This window comes from Telmatherina bonti (genome assembly GCF_933228915.1).
Source record: "Telmatherina bonti genome assembly, chromosome: 19".
NCBI classification, from domain to species: Eukaryota; Metazoa; Chordata; class Actinopteri; order Atheriniformes; family Telmatherinidae; genus Telmatherina; species Telmatherina bonti.
In genome coordinates this window covers 4,342,630-4,365,166 of record NC_136617.1, presented here as the reverse complement: position 1 = coordinate 4,365,166, position 22,537 = coordinate 4,342,630, and the positions used below count along the sequence as shown (strand labels likewise).

The 22,537-nt window shown below is 48.7% G+C and overlaps 1 protein-coding gene across 2 annotated transcripts; it reads left to right on the top strand.

Annotated features, from left to right (window-relative positions):
• The first annotated feature begins 371 nt into the window (after positions 1-371).
• Positions 372-21,108, top strand: eya3 (EYA transcriptional coactivator and phosphatase 3). Of its 2 annotated transcripts, XM_079258543.1 has the most exons (19): positions 372-483; positions 3,314-3,411; positions 3,586-3,635; positions 3,713-3,807; positions 3,890-3,970; positions 4,047-4,101; positions 6,968-7,077; positions 7,278-7,415; positions 7,531-7,616; positions 8,128-8,305; positions 9,876-10,045; positions 10,672-10,755; positions 10,822-10,911; positions 10,982-11,040; positions 11,110-11,270; positions 18,609-18,723; positions 18,993-19,114; positions 19,187-19,287; positions 19,520-21,108. In XM_079258543.1, exons 2-19 carry the CDS (start codon positions 3,364-3,366, stop codon positions 19,598-19,600), a joined length of 1,824 nt encoding a protein of 607 aa, XP_079114669.1. In that variant the 5' UTR covers positions 372-483; positions 3,314-3,363; the 3' UTR covers positions 19,601-21,108. The 2 variants fall into 2 exon arrangements, with proteins under 2 accessions (XP_079114669.1, XP_079114670.1); XM_079258544.1 differs by lacking the exon at positions 7,278-7,415 and having other exon boundaries at positions 18,993-19,287.
• The last annotated feature ends 1,429 nt before the right edge of the window (positions 21,109-22,537 follow it).

The window sequence follows — 22,537 nt, the reverse complement described above, 5'->3', positions numbered from 1 at the left end:
TAAGATAAATCCAAATGCATCAATAAACAATCAAACATGTTAGTATCAAATCATTTCAACATTTATTTAAATTGTAGCTACCATATGTCTTAGTTAAATAGCATATAAAAACATTTTAGTATAAAAGCTAATTTTTAATGTTTTACAGTGATCTGTATTATAAAAATATATCTGCCCTTTGTAACAAACCAAACTGTGAGAAAAATCCGGTAAAAGTTGGTGAAATTATCGTTGTGACTGGATCTACACCTTACAGATAAATGCATTAGAGGCGCATGGAGACCCATCCAATATGGCGGCGCGATGAGACGTCAGCTCGTAGAGGCAGCGTGACACACTGCGGTGTCTATGTAGATATGTCTATGTAGATATGACGTCTATGAAGCCACTTCCTGCCAAATAGTGTTCCCTAACAACAGACAAAGCTGCGAGGATTCCCGTGAAGACGCTGAATAACGGCGCTCCCGGTTTCCTGCTTCCATGGTAAGGCCGCTCTGACCGCCGCGGGGTGCCGGGGAGGCTCGGCCCGCGGTCCGCCGCGTCAGAGCCGCGTTCACACGCTGCATGGCCACTGGCTCTGGTACAGACTAATACCTGGAACAGGAAACTTTCTTACCCCCTGCAAGTGGTTCCCTCAGCATGACCCCACCATGAACTGTCACGCAGATTAAATCACCACCGAATGTCCCGGATTGTTCGGGAAGGTTCTTTAAATGTGCTGGAAAAACTGAGACTGTGCTAACATGGCAGTTAGCCCTCCTGGTGCAGACTACATGCTGGCGTGCAATGCGTTTTCAGCCAGTTGGGTTTCAGGGTTTACTGGTTAAAATCTCCTTCATGAGGCTGGTTTCAGGGTTTACTGATTAAAAGGGTTTGGGTTAGTGTTTTTTCTTTTTAAAGGAAAAATCAGGAAATCGGCTTCAGACCCGGCCCGACAGATCAGCTGCTGGAGCTCACTGGAATCTCCCAGCAGATCCAGGAATGATGGACGTTACGTTCCGAATCATTCCACCGGGAAGTCGCGAAGGACCTCCAAACCTGGTCCATCCTGGTCCATAAACTGGTCCAAACCCTGGTCTATCTCCTTGTCTAGACCTTGGTCTATCTCCTGGTCCATTCTGGTCCATAAACTGGTCCAAACCCTGGTCTATCTCCTTGTCTAGACCTTGGTCTATCTCCTGGTCCATCCTGGTCCATAAACTGGTCCAAACCCTGGTCTATCTCCTGGTCCATTCTGGTCCATAAACTGGTCCAAACCCTGGTCTATCTCCTGGTCCAGAAACTGGGCTGACGTTGAGCTCGCAGACGGAGGAAAGTTGGATGATCATAGTTTTGAACAGAATTATGTTTCTGGGAGAATTTTTACCCCAAAACAGAAACTGGTTTTTCTTTGTTTTTTATGATCAGTTCAGCTTTATTTACACCACTTTCTTTCACAACAAACTCGTGGTTACAGACACAGCCAGTATCATTGTCCACCTATAATCCATCTTAAATCCATCATATGATCCAGTTTATAGTAACTCTGTTCATGTGAATAAAAACCAGACTGGATCGGATCTTCTCGGTCCTCATCCTGAGCTGCACCAGGAGACGCTGAAGGAAACTCACTAAAACCAGCAAACATTCAGCCGACGTCCTACCAGAGATGTAAGGCTGCCCTCACACCGGTATAGTCCGCCAGACTCGCTCTGGCTGGGGACTCAGTCCGGTTGGGGACTCGGTCTGGTCGGGGACTCGGTCTGGCTGGGGACTCGGTCTGGTCGGGGACTCGCTCTGACTGGGGACTCGGTCTGGTCGGGGACTCGCTCTGGTCGGGGACTCACTCTGACTGGGGACTCGGTCGGGGACTCACTCTGACTGGGGACTCGGTCTGGTCGGGGACTCACTCTGACTGGGGACTCGCTCTGGTCGGGGACTCTGTCCGGTCAGGGACTCGCTCTGGCTGGGGACTCGGTCTGGTCGGGGACTCGGTCTGGCTGGGGACTCGCTCTGGTCGGGGACTCGCTCTGGTCGGGAACTCGCTCTGACTGGGGACTCGGTCTGGTCGGGGACTCGCTCTGGTCGGGGACTCGGTCCGGTCGGGGACTCGCTCTGGCTGGGGACTCGGTCCGGTCGGGGACTCGCTCTGGCTGGGGACTCGGTCCGGTCGGGGACTCGCTCTGACTGGGGACTCGGTCTGGTCGGGGACTCGCTCTGGTCGGGGACTCGGTCCGGTCGGGGACTCGGTTAATAAAATTAATCCAGTATAAAATGAGTAATTTTTATTATTTTAATTGATGTTTTTACTCGTCTTCTTGGGCGTTAAAGCAGCAGAATGATGGTCTGGCTGCTGGGTTGTCTTCTAACCAACTATGACGAGCAAAAATACAGTTTTATACTTTTGTTGTTTTTAATTTACGAAAATCAGCAATATCGAAGAATTTTGAGAACCGCAATTTAAATCGAATCGGAACAAAAGCATGTCAAGTAGTGTGGTTCCTGCGACCCGCCGCTTCCTGTGCGCCGCCGCCCCCTGCGACCCACCGCGACCCGTCGCCCCCTGCGACCCGTCGCCCCCTGCGCGCCATCGCCCCCTGCGCGCCGTCGCCCACCGCGACCCGCCGCCCCCTGCGACCCGTCGCCCCCTGCACGCCGTCGCCCACCGCGACCCGTCGCCCCCTGCGAGCCGTCGCCCCCTGCGCGCCGTCGCGACCCGCCGCCCACTGCGTCTCCCTGCCTGCCAAACAGTTTCCGTCCCGGATGAATAAAGTATTTCAGATTCTGTCGGTTGGTCATGGATAGAAGTTCAGAAACAGCTGGGACTGCAGAGAGGAGAAGATGTCTGCATGCGAACGGAGAGACCAGATCATCGGTTGCGGATGAACCTCATGGCGGTGGGGTCACATTTCCCACCTGACCTGTTTTCTCTGTTATGTCAGATAAAAGTGTCTCCAGCCGTGGCAAGCGGCCGGCGGAGTGCGCAGCGGCCAAATGGAGGTTAGATCTTATCCCTCGCAGCATCTATTGATACGACAGCTTGCACCTGAGCAGCTAATTCTGTGGAGAAGATGTTTTCCCTGGATGTAGGTTAGGACCCGTGTAAGGCGGCACGCATCCCTAATCCTGCCATAAACATGGCGTGATGGGGACAATGGTCATCGTCGGCTCCTCACGTGCCTCACCTGCCCGTCTCGTGCAGGAGATTAGACCAGGGTGGCCCACTTCCTCCATTACCGCTCGCCTCCCGCTGATCAGCCTGCGATAGGAGCGGGTGGGGGGGGGGCGGGGCTGTCGGGAAGCTACATAAAGTGTCTCTGGGTTTGCGCTGCAGGGTCCCGCCAGGCTGTCCAGCCGCAGAGCGTGAAGGCTGAGCGAGGAGACATGTCGGGTCGCTCGGCTGCAGAGATGGACGATTCGCAGGAGCTGCCGGTGAGATTTTCTTCTTATTTCCGTTCAGAGCAGGAGCTGCTGCTCACGCACGGCTTTTCCTGCTGCAGGTGTTTGGCGTGGCGGTAGGTTGGTGGTAGCGGAGCCAACTGGAAACCAGACAGAAATTACTGGTGAATCAGCAGAAAACTGGGAGTAAAGCTGCTTTGTTTGCAGGCGAAGAAGGCGAAGGTTGAGACGGAGGACGGGGCGGAGGAGGACCAGAGGTTGGTGGCGCGCTCGCTCTTGCACCAGACAACATGATGACGCCATGACTGACTGACTGATTCTCATGTTCTCTCAGTAATTTGGGCGAAGGTTCGAGCCCGGCTGCCGTCATCGCTTCATCGGATCAGGACGGGTCGTACTCCGCGCTCGCCGCAGCGCAGCTCGATGCAGGTCAGCAGGAATCATGAGGAAAACCGCAGACGCGTCCAGGAATGTTGCGCCGTGTTGACGCTATCCTGGTTTCTGGTCGCAGGTGAACGGAAGCAGTCGAGGGCCGACGGAGGGGCATCCAACCCGCCGTGTGGCGATGCCGTTGCCTCGTTCGCCCACACAGGTTGGAGCGGCACAATCGCAGGTTCAGAACTGTAACCGAATAAACTGATGCTGTTTTCATGGTTTCCCTTCCACAGCCACCGACTCGGCGGCCACGGCCGACTACAGCCAGGACGTTTACCAGGCGACCAGGTGAGTGTCCAGTCCCAGATCTACCAAACTGGTCCCTTTCCTGTAACAGCCATAGGAAGGAAGCTGTTTCCAGGTTTTACTGTGGAAACGGGTTGATGGAGGCCGTCAGCAGGAGGCTGAATGTTTGGGTAAATACGCAGATCATCCAGGGAACGTTACTAGATTGCAGCGTTTTACTGATGTCTGACGCACATAAGGACACGTTGTCCTTAAAAAACGCAGTAAATACTTGAATAAAACTAGATGCTGATGTCTGCAAATAGATGAATAAAATTTATATTATGTTTAATAGTACGTGTCGAGGGTTCTGATTTGTTGAGATTAAAAGCAAGTAGATGTGAAGGAGTTTATTTTTCAAATAGATTTTGTTTTAAAATCTGGCAAATGTGAAAAGATTAGCGAGGCGTTTATGCAGATGGACGCAAACATGGCTAAACGCGATGGCGGATAGCTTTGAAGAGCGCCTCTCAGACGTCGTTGTCAACCAGCAACATCTTACGATGTTTCTTCCCAGCTGCAACGCGACAAACATTGAACAGCATCACATGGGTAAACTGTTTACAGAAGTTACCTGCTGCACTCTGCCCCCTAGTGGTGACCGCCAGTATTGAACATTGGGCGGCCGCGTGATCATCCAGGACGATAGATTCTGAAACTGACGGCTGTCGAGGCGACTATCAGGCTTTTAGCGTTTTTCCTTTAAGGCAGCCTTCTCCTCGTCCTCTTCCTGGTCATGCAACCAGATGCTGCAGGAGCTACGCCTGCAGGCAGTAAACCTGGCTGGATATGAAACACGGCGCTGGAGGGATTTTCTAACGAAAAACACGCCAAATTATTGACGCTAAATGTTAGGACAACAGTGAATCACATGCAGCTGCTTCTTTGCAGACCAAATCAAAACTTCCGGTGTCTCGGTGTGGTGGAAAATAAGAATTATGATTTGGTTTCCATGGTAACAGATGGCGTTTAGACAGGAATGCTCTCTGATCCCTTTACTTTTGGCAAGATCTGAGAGTATTTACGATGATTGTATCATTGTTGGCCCGACTCCTTACTTACCTGAAATGAAACCTTTTCATAAACTAAACCTAAACGTCACTAACCTTAAACGTAACTAACCCTAAACGTAACTAACCTTAAACGTAACTAACCCTAAACGTAACTAACCTTAAACGTAACTAACCCTAAACGTAACGAACCTTAAACGTAACTAACCCTAAACGTAACGAACCCTAAACCATAAACTACACCTAAACGTAACTAACCCTAAACCATAAACTACACCTAAACGTAACTAACCCTAAACGTAACGAACCCTAAACCATAAACTAATCCTAAACATAACTAACCCTAAACCATAAACTACACCTAAACGTAACTAACCCTAAACCATAAACTAATCCTAAACATAACTAACCCTAAACCCTAAACTAATCCTAAACATAACTAACCCTAAACCATAAACTAATCCTAAATGTAACTAACCCTAAACTAATCCTAAAACATAAACTAAACCTAAACGTAACTAACCCTAAACCATAAACTAATCCTAAACCATAAACTAAACCTAAATGTAACTAACCCTAAACCATAAACTAATCTTAAACCATAAACTAAACCTAAACGTAACTAACCCTAAACCATAAACTAAACCTAAATGTAACTAACCCTAAACCATAAACTAATCCTAAAACATAAACTAAACCTAAACGTAACTAACCATAAACTAAACCTAAATGTAACTAACCCTAAACCATAAACTAATCCTAAATGTAACTAACCCTAAACCATAAACTAATCCTACAACATAAACTAAACCTAAACATAACTAACCATAAACTAAACCTAAATGTAACTAACCCTAAACCATAAACTAATCTTAAACCATAAACTAAACCTAAACGTAACTAACCCTAAACCATAAACTAAACCTAAATGTAACTAACCCTAAACCATAAACTAATCCTAAAACATAAACTAAACCTAAACGTAACTAACCATAAACTAAACCTAAATGTAACTAACCCTAAACCATAAACTAATCCTAAATGTAACTAACCCTAAACCATAAACTAATCCTACAACATAAACTAAACCTAAACGTAACTAACCCTAAACCATAAACTAATCCTAAACATAACTAACCCTAAACCATAAACTAATCCTAAACATAACTAACCCTAAACCATAAACTAAACCTAAACGTAACTAACCCTAAACCATAAACTAATCCTAAACCATAAACTAAACCTAAATGTAACTAACCCTAAACCATAAACTAATCTTAAACCATAAACTAAACCTAAATGTAACTAACCCTAAACCATAAACTAATCTTAAACCATAAACTAAACCTAAACGTAACTAACCCTAAACCATAAACTAAACCTAAACGTAACTAACCCTAAACCATAAACTAATCCTAAACATAACTAACCCTAAACCATAAACTAAACCTAAACGTAACTAACCCTAAACCATAAACTAATCCTAAACCATAAACTAAACCTAAATGTAACTAACCCTAAACCATAAACTAATCTTAAACCATAAACTAATCTTAAACCATAAACTAAACCTAAACGTAACTAACCCTAAACCATAAACTAAACCTAAATGTAACTAACCCTAAACCATAAACTAATCCTAAAACATAAACTAAACCTAAACATAACTAACCATAAACTAAACCTAAATGTAACTAACCCTAAACCATAAACTAATCTTAAACCATAAACTAAGCCTAAACGTAACTAACCCTAAACCATAAACTAAACCTAAACGTAACTAACCCTAAACCATAAACTAATCCTAAACCATAAACTAAACCTAAACTAATTTGTGTTTATGCTCTCGTCTCTTTCAGTCCAGCTGTGATGTCTTACACCGGTCAGGTGACCTTCCCTAATCTGGCCCAGTCCACCGTGTATTCAACCTTTCCGCAGGCTGGACAGACGTATGGTCTCCCACCCTTCGGTTAGTACCTTCCATCTCCTGCTCCTGCTCCTCCTGCTCCTCCTCCTTCTGCTCCTTCTCCTGCTGCAGCATCTTTAGCTCGCTGTCCCCTCTGCACCACTTCTCACAGCTTTAAGGCGTGGCTCTGCCTTCATTCTGCTTTCACATGGAGGATGTGGTCCCTCCTCCATCCTGCTTCCAACCCTGTCTTTCCTCTCCAGGTGCAATGTGGCCAGGTATTAAAACTGAGACAGGGCTGCCTGAGGCGCCCTCTGGTGGCCAGCCTGGGTTTCTCAGCTTCAGTACCGCATATACCTCAACCCAGCCGGGCCAGCTGCACTACTCATACCCGAGCCAAGGCAAGCTGCCGCCTCACTCTGCCTCACAGACCACTCTGCATTTACCCCAAGCTCACAGTCAGACGGGACGTTAGCCGCTGTTCGCCTCCATTTACACACTGGTCTCTGTCTCCAGGCTCCAGCTTCACCACGTCCAGCGTGTACTCCAACATCCCCCCGGCTACGGTCGTCACCACCGCCTCCACCGCAGCTGGACACCAGGTGAGGATGATGGCGCCAGCGCTGTTTCTGTGTTGCATCCCTAGTTACCGGGGGCAACAGGGCTAACATCTGGTTTAAGGGGGGCATCATCAGGTCTGCAGTGTCATTGCAGACGTGTGAGATCCACAGGAGGTTTTATCTCCTGCAGCAGATGTTTACAAACCAGAATCTGTATTAGAGAGGCACATTTCCCCGTCTGCGGGGACGCCGCCACCGGTTTCACCTTGGTTTTCACCCTGAGAGGCTTTCCAGTTTGCAACTTTTAGAGCCGAAACTTCCAGAAGAGTCCTGATGGAAAGCAGAGAACTGCGGGTCCGTTTCCAGCAGATCCAGATAAATCCGGAGCTGGAAGCTTTTCTGGTTCTACCACAGGTTCTGGTGCTGGTTCTGCAGCAGGTTCTGCAGCTGGTTCTGGTGCAGGTTCTGGTGCTGGTTCTGCAGAACCTGCTGCAGGACGTGCTGCAGCTCTGTCCTTCTCCTCATGTTGATCTGTCCTCTCTTTGTCCTCCAGGACTTCAGCAGCTACAACTCACTGGGACAGAGCCAGTTCTCCCAGTACTACGCCCTCCCTCCCAGCTACGTCCCCGCTGGGCTGCCCAGCAGCGAGGAGCACAGCGCCGGCGTGGGCGTGGTGGGATACTCGGCGGTGAAGTCGGAGGAGGCCGCCTCAGCTGGACTTCCTCCCCGAGGTGCGTCTCCTCCCTGTTCCTCCTCCTCTTCCTGTTTCAGGCTCTAAAGCTCCATTTCTGCTCCGTACGTTCGTAGACGAGGACATCCGCTTCAAATGTTGTCGTTCGTCTCCGTCCTCACAGGTTCGCACGTCTTTTACGTTGCCATGGTTACCAAGGCGGTTCATCCACTAGGGGCAGTGCTGAGTTCAGAGTTCACCTCCACGTTCTGGTTGCGGTGATGCACCGCTACAAAGTTGTTGTTTTTTTATCCGTCTGAAAACACAAGAAGAAGAATTTTCTTACTGTTCTCAGCAACAACTTCTGCTTCTTCTTCAGGTGTTTTTTTATTCTGATTTCTGCTTCGTTCTCTTCCTGTTCCTCTTCTTCTCTGGTTCTCTGTCAGCTGTACAACTCAACACTGCCCCTCTTGGTTTCCGCTGGTATCGCTCTGTCTTCTGGGTCAACTGAACTCCATGCATGTTTGACGTTGCCATGGTTACCAGCTCGGGTCATCCACTAGAGGGCAGTGCTGACCTCCTTGAAAACAGACCACATCGCGTACGCAGCTGACGGACGAAACCTTCTGTCCGCCTGGAATCTGTGGGATGTGTGCTTCCAGTAGAGGTGCTGTTTGTTTCCATGCCGCTGGGTCGACATGAGGGTCCAATATTTTTGTTGACATATTTCTGCAGACTTAGTTTACTTTTCACCGGAGTTTGTTTGGTTGTCTGTTAGCAACATTAATCAAAAAGTTTTGGATGGATTTTGATGAAATGTTCAGAATATGTTGGGGGTCTCACAAGGAACAAATTATTACATTTTAGTGGAGATCCGGAAGAGATCCTGGATCACTTGGGTGTTAATCACAACATGCTTGGTGGAGGTCTGAGCACTCCAAGTGGTTTTCTAGTAGGGGTGGGAAAATCAAATCGAAAAATAAAAAATCTGGATTTTTTTTTATTCACAATTTTAAAATCTTTTTTTTTTTTTTTTTGTCCAAAAAAATGTTTTTTAAAAAATGTATTTATTTATTTTTTTTATTTTGTCCAAATAAAAATAATCCATTATAAAAATTTTATTTTTATTGTTCTTTTAACTTGTCCTCTTAGGCTTGATGATCTGGTTACTGTGTTGTTTTTCCCTTATTGAAATGAAGGAAAATGAGTAAAAAAAAACAAAAAACTTCACACATTTATTTTGTTTTTAATCTACAAAAATTATCTATATCAAAAAAATTGTGAGAATCGCAGTTTAAATTGAATCAGCTCCCAAAAAATCTGAAACAAATCGAATCGGGACAAAAGCATATTGTCGCAGTCCTATTTTCTACTTATTATTATTATGATAGAAATGGAAACTGCTGAGGAATGCAGTGCAGACAGAAACTTTTCAGACTGATCTGATCTAGTATAAAAGCCTGTTTTCAGGCCTCCACAGATCTGCAGATTGTTGAGGTTAAACGTGCTGCTGGTTTAGAAGACAAACCATCAGATGTTCGATTTCCGGTGTTTCTGCATGGAAACTGCCAGAAACGTCTCTACACATGCTTACCCGAGCTGCTCCAACAGAACCTCTCCTGCACTTTTAGATGCGTCTCCACCGGAGAACCTGCCGGCGAGTGCTGCTCTTCCTGCAGGTGTGACTCTACCTGCTGCAGCCAGAGACCAGGACGAGCTCGGCCGCAGGAACTCCGTGGGGAAAGCCAAAGGAAAGGCCAGGAAGTCGGACAGCTCCCCGCCGGGCGACAGCGACCTGGAGGTAACCAAACCAAACCACATTTATCACCTAAATGCTTCCTGTTGGACGGAGAGGAACATTCGTCACTACACAGCAAACCTAAACAACATAAAGAGATGCACCTTACAGCCCGTTTCTCCACAAGGCGGCGCCACAGAGCAACGGGAAAGAAGAGGGGACTCGTACAGTCAGGGTGAAGTAGATTCTGACTTTAAACATGAAAACAAAACTCTTCATAGGATGAAAACAACCGTAAAGTTCATAAAAACACAGGAAATAAGAAGAAAGTTTCAAAATTAAAAGAATAAACCTGGAAACGTCAAACAATGTCTGGAATCTACGATGGTCTTCGGCCATCTGAAACGCAGGGAAAGAGACGAAAACGTCCACGTCATATTACAGCAGGGAGTCATCCAGGCAGGAATTGGCGTAGCGCCGATGCTGCTTGGTGACCAGTAGAGTCGTTTGTTTATTTCTGCATAAATACCTGATAAATCCAAAGTTCTGTCGTCCGTGCTGCATGCAGCCTGCAGGCGCACCAGCAGAAGCACGACAAACGTGCAGATTTTCCATGACATGAGCCATCGTCCCGACAGCAGGATAAACTCCAGCACCATGACGTGACTCTCTTCTTCTCTCCGGTTCAGAGGATTTTCCTGTGGGATCTGGACGAGACCATTATAATCTTCCACTCCCTCCTCACCGGCTCCTATGCACAGAAGTTCGGCAAGGTGAGTGTCGGACAAGCGGCCCGGAAACGCTGTGGAAGAACAGGTCTGACCCGCTTGTTTGTCCAGGACCCGGCCACGGTGCTGAACCTGGGTCTGCAGATGGAGGAGCTGATCTTTGAGCTGGCAGACACTCATCTTTTCTTCAACGACCTGGAGGTAAACAGGAACATTAGCACATGTCCAAAGATCTTCATCATAATCTTCATCCTGTCTTTTCTTCTGGAAGGAGTGCGATCAAGTCCACGTGGAGGACGTGGCGTCTGACGACAACGGCCAGGACCTGAGGTGGGTTAACCCTCGCCAGTCCATCTGCCCATCTTTTCGTCCAATCCTGACAGTTTCCCTCCATCGCAGCAACTACAACTTCCTGGCCGACGGCTTCAATAGTCCCAGCGGAGGAGGAGCATCCGGACCCGCCACAGGCGTCCAGGGGGGCGTGGAGTGGATGCGCAAGCTAGCCTTCCGCTACCGCCGGCTAAAAGAGATCTACAACAGCTACAAGGCAAATGTTGGAGGTGAGTCGGTGTCGTACAGAACGTCTTCACATCACAACACATGAACACGTCCGTGTCGTCACATCGGCGTCGTCACGTCTTCGTCGTCACGCCCACATCGTCACGTCTTCGTCGTCACGTCCGCGTGGTCACTTCTTCGTCGTCACGTCCGCGTGGTCACGTCCACGTGGTCACATCTTCGTCGTCACGTCTTCGTCGTCACGTCCGCGTGGTCACTTCTTCGTCGTCACGTCCGCGTGGTCACGTCCACGTGGTCACATCTTCGTCGTCACGTCTTCGTCGTCACGTCCGCGTGGTCACTTCTTCGTCGTCACGTCTTCGTCGTCACGTCCGCGTGGTCACTTCTTCGTCGTCACGTCCGCGTGGTCACGTCCACGTGGTCACATCTTCGTCGTCACGTCTTCGTCGTCACGTCCGCGTGGTCACTTCTTCGTCGTCACGTCCGCGTGGTCACGTCCACGTGGTCACATCTTCGTCGTCACGTCTTCGTCGTCACGTCCGCGTGGTCACGTCCACGTGGTCACATCTTCGTCGTCACGTCTTCGTCGTCACGTCCGCGTGGTCACTTCTTCGTCGTCACGTCTTCGTCGTCACGTCCGCGTGGTCACGTCCGCGTGGTCACTTCTTCGTCGTCACGTCTTCGTCGTCACGTCCGCATGGTCACTTCTTCGTCGTCACGTCCGCGTGGTCACGTCCACGTGGTCACTTCTTCGTCGTCACGTCCGCGTGGTCACGTCCACGTGGTCACATCTTCGTCGTCACGTCTTCGTCGTCACGTCCGTGTGGTCACTTCTTCGTCGTCACGTCCGCGTGGTCACTTCTTCGTCGTCACGTCCGCGTGGTCACGTCCACGTGGTCACGTCTTCGTCGTCACGTCTTCGTCACTTTTTCATCTTTTTTTGTAACTTTTTATTTGTAAACATTTTCATTTATGAAAAACAAAACACAGAAGAGGTCAGGGGGTATCTAATACAATAATTGGCACGTACAAAAAAAAATGTTTACATAAGATGAACCCTTTTTTGTTTTAGGTACTGTCATAGTTCAGCCATTTTCTCCAGCGTCTTGTTCCTAGGTCTTGTTGAAGGCGCAAAGTATAAGTCATGAGTTCCATAACTTTAATGTTTTCAACAATGGAAATAAAGAGTCTCATTGTAGGAGGCTGTTTCTTTAGCCAGCATTTTGTGATAGCCTTCTTTGCTGATGTGGACAGGATTTTGAGGAGATACATATCATCTGTAGTCAGCTCATCTGGACTATATCCAAGGTATAGTAGTGTGAAGGAGCAGCTGACGTTATAACCTAGCACTTTGGAGATTACATTTGTCACCTCTGCCCAGAAGGGTTGAATAACTGGACATAACCAAAATATATGCCCGTGGTCCGCTGCTGTTTCGCCACATTCCCTCCAACAGTGTGCAGAGCCCATACTAAACTTAGATTTTTGTTTAGGTGTAATAAAAAAGCGAATAAGTGTTTTCCAACAAAAAACCCTCCAAGTGTTGGAGTTGGTGGATGAAAACTGAATCTCCCAAGCCCCCGTCTACATGTCCTCTGTAATTACAGTATGCATTTCTTTTTCCCATTTTTGCTTTATGTAGGTTGTTGAATCTGTTTTAAGTATGATCAAACTACGGTATAGCTTACTAATAAGACTTTTGAGACTTGCTGATTTATATGCACTGATAAAGATGTTAACAAATAATGAAAACTCTTCAACAGTGGTATTCTGTATTCTTTTAGTAATATAATTGCGAAGCTGTAAGTATCTAAAAAAATCGTGTTTTTCCAAACCGTACAACTCACATAAAGCATCAAAAGACATCAGATTTTTGTATACTGTGCAAACAGCAGTTAGGCCATATAATGTCCAATGTTTAAATCTGGTATCTTGTAAAGCAGGTAAGAAGTCAGGATCGTATGCTGGCCATCTAAGAATTTTAATTCCACAGCTCGTTGTTTTCTGAGCTTCCATGCTAGGAGTTTAGATGTTTTAGGCCCCACCTCGTAATATCTCTGCTTCATGTACCGTATATTTTTTTCAACTGCTTCACCTAATATTCTATCTATTTCTTGCTTAGTCTGTCTCATTTGAAGTTCCACTGTGGAACTTTTTTCTTTCAGGTACCTTTCCTCTAGAAGTTTCAGTCTTTCCTGCAATTGGGACATTTCTAAAGTTTTTTGTTTTTTAAGCCTGGCAGATTTAGCAATTATTTTCCCGCGAAGAACAGCTTTAGCTGCATCCCACACAATGCTAGGGTTTGTCTCCCCATTGTTGTTGTCCTGTAGATACAGGTTTAATTCTGTTGTCATTGTCTGTATAAACGCTGGATCATTTAGCATACCAGTGTTTAATCTCCATAACGTGTTTCTATGTCTGGCATCCAAATGAAGACTTAAGTAAATTCCAGAATGGTCAGAGAAGTCTCTTTGACCAAGTCTGCATTCTTTTATTCTGTTTAGATCAGTTTTATACATTAAAATATAATCTATCCTTGAGTGGAGGGAGTGGCGTGCAGAATAAAATGTGAATCCTGGGACTGATCCATGCACAGACCTCCACACATCCATAAGGCCTAAGTCTAAAAGCATTTTGTTTACACGTTTTTCTATAGGAGTACGCTTTCTTCCTGTATTTGTAGTATCTAGTTGTGGATTTAATAACAGATTAAAATCTCCTGCACAAATCAAACACCCATGAGATTCTGTGATAATGAGATCAAACACCTTTTTGTAGAAACCCATACTGCTCCCAGGTGGTGCGTACACGTTCAACAACGTAGCATCTTTTTGGTCAATTTTACATTTCACTAGTATAAATCTACCTTCATTATCCCTTAATTCAGATATGAATTCAAATTTGACTCTGTTTGAGATTAAGATAGCCACTCCTCGTTTTTTTTCCACTTCTATGAGACGAGTAATAAGTATTTTTGAACCCCATTCTTTTTAGTTTGTCGTGTTCCATGTTAGACAGATGAGTTTCCTGCCAGTATGCTATATCTACTTTTTCTTTTTTCATTTTTACAACCAATTTGCTCCTTTTAATAGGATTATTTAACCCATTAACATTTAATGACAGTACGTTATATTTCTTAAAAGACATAAGTAAACAATTGAGACCTAAATGTCACCCCTGACCTCAAAATAACAACATTAAAACATGAACTCATTGAACAAAAAAACAATAGAACACAGAACTGGGTTTCCACTACGGAGGATGCAATATTGTCCTACGAAGGTGAGGGGGCAGGCCACAAGGTGGGGCCCCTCGTTTGGGTAAATGTCAGAGAGGAAAAAGAAAATAAAAAAGAAAAATGGGTAAACAGGGATACAAAAAATTGGAGACCTCCAATCTGAGAATAGAGGCACGAGCCCGTTAACGATAATGAATTAAAACGGGTTACGTCATTATACCTGAGGTGTGAATAGTTCTGGAAATTTCTCACCGCAGTATGGTTCTTCAGTTCAGTATTTAGGAATCTTCTGTTGAATCTTCTGGTGTCCTACGGAACTGATTCAACCTCTCTCGGACACTTTTGTGGAAATTCTCGCGGTGTGTAGTCTGCGTCTCCCACGGCAGGAGTTGCTTCAGCGTCTCCTCAGTCACGGCCTGTGCGGTGCTGGTCTTCGCGACGGTGATCCGGTCCACGCCGATGCCTCTTTTCTGCAGGTCATCCGCAGCTTGAGTGGCACTATTGTAGAGGATGCTTCCAGAGTCAAAGAAAACGCACATCTTGCTGAGTGGGGTCTGGAAACGTATCCCCTTAGCCTTCAGTGCTCTTTTGATAGGGATGTATTCTTTTCTTCTCTTCTGCACATCCAATGCATAGTCATGATCGAAGTACACTTGCTTGTTGTTGATGTGTATTGGCCTCTTCCATGCAGCGCGAAGCACTGCTTCTTTCACGGTGAAGCGGAGGAAGTAGACGACTATAGACCGAGGGGGGGCTGTCGCAGGGGGGCTTCAAACCTAACGCCCGGTGGGCGCGTTCAATGCCGAGATTATAATCCTGGCCCAGGTCGTTCTCAAATTCTCTTTTAATCAGATTTTCAATAAAGGCAATCATAGATGTGCCCTCCGAGTCCTCCGCCACTCCGTAGATCCGGATATTGTTGCGCCTGGCACGCCCCTCCATCTCGGAGACCTTCTCTTGCAGTTTATGTTGGTTTTGCATCAGCTGAATAAGTGCATCCTTCACTCCAATATCCCATCGCTCAGTTTCCGCCATGTTATCCTCGATCTGTTTCATGCGTGCCTCAGCGTGATCCACTCACTTAGCGGACTCCTGCAACTTTAGATGTACCTCTTTAGTGAACTCGTCCATTTGTCTTTTCATATCCTCATGAAATGCTGAGCGAAAATCTTGCAAGTCAGTCTTTAACTCAGCTCGGAGAGTGGCCATTTCAGCAGTCATGACCTCGCTCATGGCACCTCGGATCAGATCTAGGCTAACCGCGTGGTCGCCATGTTGCTCTGATGTTAGCTCCGTTGTGTTAGCCGACGCTTCTTTTTCCATTTCACTGCCGGGATTGTTTCGTAGTCCATATTTTGCTTTCTTAGTTTTATCCCCACTCATTACTGCTGCGGGTTAACACTATTTTTGCAGGATTTAATTCTCGAGTCTGGGGGAAATCGAAGGCTAGTGCCAGAGCTCAGTTCTTATGCATGTCTGGGAACGGCCACCGAAAAAACCCCCGTCACTTTTTCATCTTCATGTCCGCGTCGTCACGTCTTCGTCGTCACGACTTCGTCGTCACGTCCGCATCGTCACGTCCGCATCATCACGTCTTTGTCGTCACGTCTTCGTCGTCACGTCCGCGTCGTCACATATTCGTCGTCACGTCCGCGTCGTCACATATTCGTCGTCACATCCGCGTCGTCACGTCTTCGTCGTCACGTCCGCGTCGTCACGTCTTCGTCGTCACTTCTTCGTTGTCACGTCCGCGTCGTCACGTCCGCGTCGTCACGTCTTCGTCATCACGTCTTCGTCGTCACGTCCGCCTCGTCACGTCTTCGTCGTCACGTCCTCGTCATCACGTCCGCATCGTCACGTCCTCGTCATCACGTCCGCGTCGTCACGTCCGCGTCTTCGTTGTCACGTCCGCGTCGTCACGTCCGCGTCGTCACGTCCGCGTCTTCGTTGTCACGTCCGCGTCGTCACGTCTTCGTTGTCACGTCCGCGTCGTCACTTCTACGTCTTCATGTCCGCGTCGTCTAGTCTGCGTCGTCACGTCCTCGTCGTCACGTCCGCGTCATCACATCTTTGTCGTCCTCGTCGTCACGTCCGCGTCTTCACGTCTTCATCGTCAGGTCCGCGTCGTCACGTCCACGTCGTCACGTCCGCGTCGCCACGTCTTCATCGTCACGTCCGCGTTGTCACGTATTCGTCGTCACGTCCGCGTCGTCACATCTTCATCGTCACGTCTTCGTCGTCACGTCCGCGTCGTCACATCGGCGTCGTCACGTCCGCGTCGTCACGTCTTCGTCGTCACGTCCATGTCGTCACGTATTCGTCATCACGTCTTTGTCGTCACGTCCGCGTTGTCACGTCTTCGTCGTCACGTCCGCGTCGTCACATCGGCGGCGTCACGTCCACGTCGTCACGTAATCGTCGTCACGTCTTCGTCGTCACGTCATCGTCGTCACGTATTCGTCATCACGTCCACGTCGTCACATCCTCGTCGTCACGTCTTCGTCGTCACGTCCGCGTCGTCACGTCCGCGTCGTCACTTCTTCGTCGTCACGTCCGCGTCGTCACTTCTTCGTTGTCACGTCCATGTCGTCACGTATTCGTCATCACGTCCACGTCGTCACATCCTCGTCGTCACGTCTTCGTCGTCACTTCTTCGTCGTCACGTCCGCGTTGTCACTTCTTCGTCGTCACGTCCGCGTCGTCACTTCTTCGTTGTCACGTCTTCGTTGTCACGTCCGCGTCGTCACGTCTTCGTCGTCACGTTAGCGTCGTCACGTTCGCGTCGTCACGTCTTCGTCGTCACTTCTTCGTCGTCACGTTCTCGTCGTCACTTCTTCGTCGTCACATCTTCTCCGTCACGTCCGCATCGTCACGTCTTCGTCGTCACGTCTTCGTCGTCACGTTCTCGTCGTCACGTTCTCGTCGTCACATCTTCGTCGTCACGTCTTCGTCGTCACGTCCTCGTCGTCACGTCCTCGTCGTCACGTCCGCGTCGTCACGTCTTCTCCGTCACGTCCGCATCGTCACATCCTCGTCGTCACGTCCCCGTCGTCACGTCCCCGTCGTCACGTCCACATCGTCACATCCTCGTCGTCACGTCTTCTCCGTCACGTCCGCATCGTCACATCCTCGTCGTCACGTCCCCGTCGTCACGTCCCCGTCGTCACGTCCGCGTCGTCACGTCCGCGTTGTCACGTCTTCGTCGTCACGTCCTCAATCTGAAATGGAATTTCTGACTTGTAATGTACTTGTGTGTATTTTCCATTTCTCTGTGTTGATCCGATAAGGCATTTCTGATTTTTTGCCAGACTTGCCAGAGTCCTCTCCTTCAACGTAGATTCTGGACCGGTACCTGTAGTATCCCATAGTATGCAATATCAACTTAACTGCAACACAAGTGTTGCTGTCAAGATGGCCAACACAAATCTGTGCATGAAATGTTATTTTCTATCCATGACATATGGCAGACACATTTCCTTTTTCTCATCGTCAAATGAAGCACATGTGGACATCAATAAAGTACAGAACGTGACTAATGGTTAATGGAAGCAGTCATTTATTTTATGTACAAAATGCTCATAGAATATTTTTTTAGCTTTAATGAATTACATTGCCTTTCTCTCTACGAGAAACCAAACCGCCGTCAGTAAATGTGTTGCCTCCACTTTTAATGACCAACAATCAACAAAACAAACTAATAGAGGTGATGGAAATGGTGTGGTGGTGGTTCTATACCATGCCAAACGTAGGGGACTGAAGGATCTCCTCTGACATGTATTTACAGAAAGTTTCATATGTTTGGTGAATTGGCAACTATAAATTTACAGTGCACGTGTTTGCCTCTGGGAATAATTTCCGTGTTCATGCAGGCTTGGTCCTGGAATCCTGTCTGCACCAGGAACAAACACAAGTTTGTTTGTTTCTGTTTTGTTGATTGTTGGTTCTGAGCGCGTTCTCGACACGATCGATACGCGCATTTTGAAGACGTTTTGACACGTTTTTGGCGCAACCGCCCTTCCATATCAGGTCCGCGTCTTCAGGTCCTGTTAGAACCGGATCAGGACCATGTCTTCGCCCGAACCACCATGAGAAAGTCCCGTCGTTGCAGATGTTTGACACGCAGCGGTCTGTCGTCCTGCAGGTCTGCTGAGCCCCATGAAGAGGGAGCTGCTGGTCAGGCTTCAGTCAGAGATCGAGAACGTGACGGACGCCTGGCTCAGCACAGCGCTCAAGTCCCTGCTGCTCATCCAGTCCAGGTGTGAACCTCTGATGCTGCGTTCCAGGTGCGTAGCGTGGAGCTGGACTCTGGGCCGCGAGCTGGACTACGGAGGTTTACATCCCGTCCAGGAGGTCCACAGTCCAGCCTCAACGTTATTGTTTGTTCAGCGGCTTTATGATCCATGACGCCTTTATTTCTCACCGAGACGTCGACTTCCACCTGGAAGTGATGCTGAAGCCACTTCCTGTCAAACTTTCCACCAATCAGAGAGCTCAAACTGACGGCAATGTCCTCCTGACCCGCCAGGGGGAAGTGCATGAACGTGCTGGTCACCACCACGCAGCTGGTTCCTGCCGTGGCCAAAGTTCTGCTGTACGGCCTGGGAGACGTCTTCCCCATCGAGAACATCTACAGCGCCACTAAGATAGGTAGAGACGCTGAGCGCGCTCAGTTCCTCTTCGTACCTGAGCCGCAGGTGATGCTGATGTCCCTCCCTGCAGGAAAGGAGAGCTGCTTCGAGCGCATCGTCTCCCGCTTCGGGAAGAAGGTGACGTACGTGGTGATCGGAGACGGTCGGGACGAGGAGTTCGCAGCCAAACAGGTACCAGAACCCAGAACCGGGCCTGTCCGAGGTGGTTCTGGTCCGGATTCACGGATCACAAACGGAGTCAAAGCGCTGCAGTTTAACTTTCAGACGATGAATTAATCTGGTTCAGGACAGGAATTTTACGTTAATTTTCAGCAAACGATTCTGTATTCCTGCTTTAGTTGGTTTGAGGCCGTTTCCATGACAACGAGTGACATTAATCAGCTGATCTCTCGTCTCTGTGCAGCACAACATGCCGTTCTGGCGAATCTCCGCCCACGGCGACCTCATCTCCCTCCATCAGGCGCTGGAGCTGGACTTCCTGTAGGAGGACGCCGTCGGACCGCGTGCTGAGGGGAACCTGTCGTCATGGTGACGCACACTCACCTCTCTGCTCTCACTGTGTGACGGACAGAGGCGGAGCGCGAGGAACAAGCCCCTCCCCCTCCTCCATGGCAGCTAAACTCTAACTGGCACTGATTGGACACAGACGATGGCGTCCATGTTTGTTTTTTTACTTTCTGTGATTCGTCGTCCCAGAGGCGGCGGGACGGACGGATCGAGGGACAAAATGACGGACCGAGGGATGTTTGTCTTTTGTTTTGTCTCGGATCGTCCTCTTTAATGCGTTAAATCATCACATGGTGTGTGTGTGTGTGTGTGTGTGTGTGTGGACCTGGTTTCTTTTCTCAGCTGGTCCTGGTTCTGGACCTGTTTTAATCGGACTGGAAAAGACCGGACCAGAACCAAACGTGACGGCGTCAGCTCACCCCCCCTCCCACCTGGGGGAGGATGTGAGCTGACGCCGTCACCATGGTAACCGGGACAGTGGTGAGGCGTGTGTGGCGGAGCGGTCAGTCCAAAGTGTCCTTTAAACCTGTCGTCATGGAAACCGCTGACAAACAAACCTCCAGTTGAACGAAAACAAACAATAAAAAGGTCAGAGACGTTTCTGTTGCCATGGAGACCACGTTTTCCTGGAACGCGACTCGGACACGTTCAGCTGATCGACGTGAGGAAGACTCTGAGCCTGATGAAGGTTCCCGCTCGTACAGCTGGACTTCCACGGATGTTTCCTTTATTTATGCCGTGCCTTTATCTCCACCTGGACGCTGCCACCTCCCCCCCCACCTCCCCCCTGCCTGTCTCACCTCCCCCCACGCCTCCCCCCTGCCTGTCTCACCTCCCCCCACGCCTCCCCCCTGCCTGTCTCACCTCCCCCCCCGCCTCCCCCCTGCCTGTCTCACCTCCCCCCCCCGCCTCCCCCCTGCCTGTCTCACCTCCCCCCACGCCTCCCCCCTGCCTGTCTCACCTCCCCCCACGCCTCCCCCCTTCCCGTCCCACCTCCCCCCACGCCTCCCCCAGTGCATCCTTGTTTTATTCAGCGTTCCTTTTTTAACTTCATGTTTTTGTTGTTTAATCTGGATGTTTTGATGGGATCGGTCTGTTCCGGTCCGATCGGTCCGGTCCGTGACCCGGACACGGTGGCAGTGGGAAGCGGACGGCAAACATCCAGAGACGGTTTCCGCTGCGGACACCTGATGCGTCTCGCTTGTGTGTTTTGCTGTGAAGCGTTTGAATGACAATCACGGACCCTGCAGGAATCTGGTCCCGGATCCGGCTTCTGGTCCACCTGACCTGGATCACGTGACCCGCTTCAGACCTGCTTCCCTGACGGATGGCATCTAATAACCTAATCAACTTTTATATTATTGATCCAGCATTAAGAATTCTTTGAACATGTGAGAGCATACTGGTTGCTATGACAACATGTACTGATGATGCAACACCAAGTCCCCTCACCTGTAAACCTGAAATAAAAACCAGATTTATTGATCAAGATTCTGATCCAGTTCAGTGCATTTGGTTCCCGCAGACGTCCACCGTGGACACCCAGACGTGTCTCCTTCATGACAACTGTGTGGGGGAGTGAATTTTTTTCTAACTTGCCCGTTTTAAAGTAATTTAATCTCGAAGTTCGGCATATTTAGGGGCGTGTCCTTTTGCTTGACAGGTACCCGATCTCTGGATTCAAGTCAGAAGAACGTAGAACAACCGCGGTTTTGAGCCGGTTAAGAACGTGACTTAGCTTTAGCCCGCTTACCTCCATTAGCTGGTTAGCTCCCATTATCTCAGGGTTAGCTCGGTTAGTTTTTAGATACAGAAAGCTCGGAGTTAGCTCGATGTCAATCATCCGCCATGACGCTGACGGCTGCCCTCTCAGCTCCACCTCTTTGTCCATGTTTGTAGTTTCCAGGCGAGACGACGCGCATAACGCTGCCAAGATGGTGATGGTAGGAACCGCCCACCGAGCTTCAATTCAGCTCTTCAGAAACCTATGGGTGACGTCACGGAGACTCCGTCGATCTCTTTATATACTGTCTATGGTCCGGACGCATCCACACTGATGTGAAAAGGACCAGCTGGACCACAGTCCAATTCTGGTCCTGGAGGACCGCCATTCAAATCTGCATTTTAAGGTTGAAATCATTCAAATGATTCGTTTCTGTTTGGACTCCTGGTGGGCCGAAACTACCGATGATCAGGTTTCATGTCCCCCACAGAGAAATGACCACAACTGGACTTCCCATTTTCCACATAAAACTCACCAATCCAGTCCCCGTCATCCTGTCCTGGCTTTAAGTTTCTGTCCCCGTCCTGGCTAGCGGTTTGGTCCGTTGTCCTTTCTAAAGGTTAGGTCCTTGTCCTGGCTAGCATTTTGGTCCCTGTCCTGGCTAATGGTTTGGTCCCTGTCCTGAATTTCCCTTGTGGATGAATAAAGTCTGTCTAAGTCTAAGTCTAAGTCTAAGTCTAACTTTTCTGTCCCCGTCCTGGCTAACAGTTTGGTCCCTGTCCTGGCTAGCGGTTTGTTCCCTGTCCTGGCTCGTGGTTTGGTCCTTGTCCTGGCTAGCGGTTCGTTCCCTGTCCTGGCTAGCGTTTTGGTCCCTGTCCTGGCTAAAGGTTTGGTCCCTACTGGGTAATGGTTTGGTCCCTGCCATGGCTAACGTATCTGTCCCCGTCCTGGCAAATGATTTGGTCCTTGTAATGGCTAGCGGTTTGGTCCCTGGACTGGCTAACTGTTTGGTCAGTCGTCCTGGCTAACGGTTTAGTCCCTATACTGGCTAACAGTTTGGGCCCCGCCCTGGCTCGCTGTTTGGTCTCTGTATTGGCTAGCGGTTTGGTCCCTGTCCTGGCTAACGTTTGATCCCCGTCCTGGCTAACGTTTGGTCTCCGTCATGGCTAGCGGTTTGGTCCTTTGTCCTGT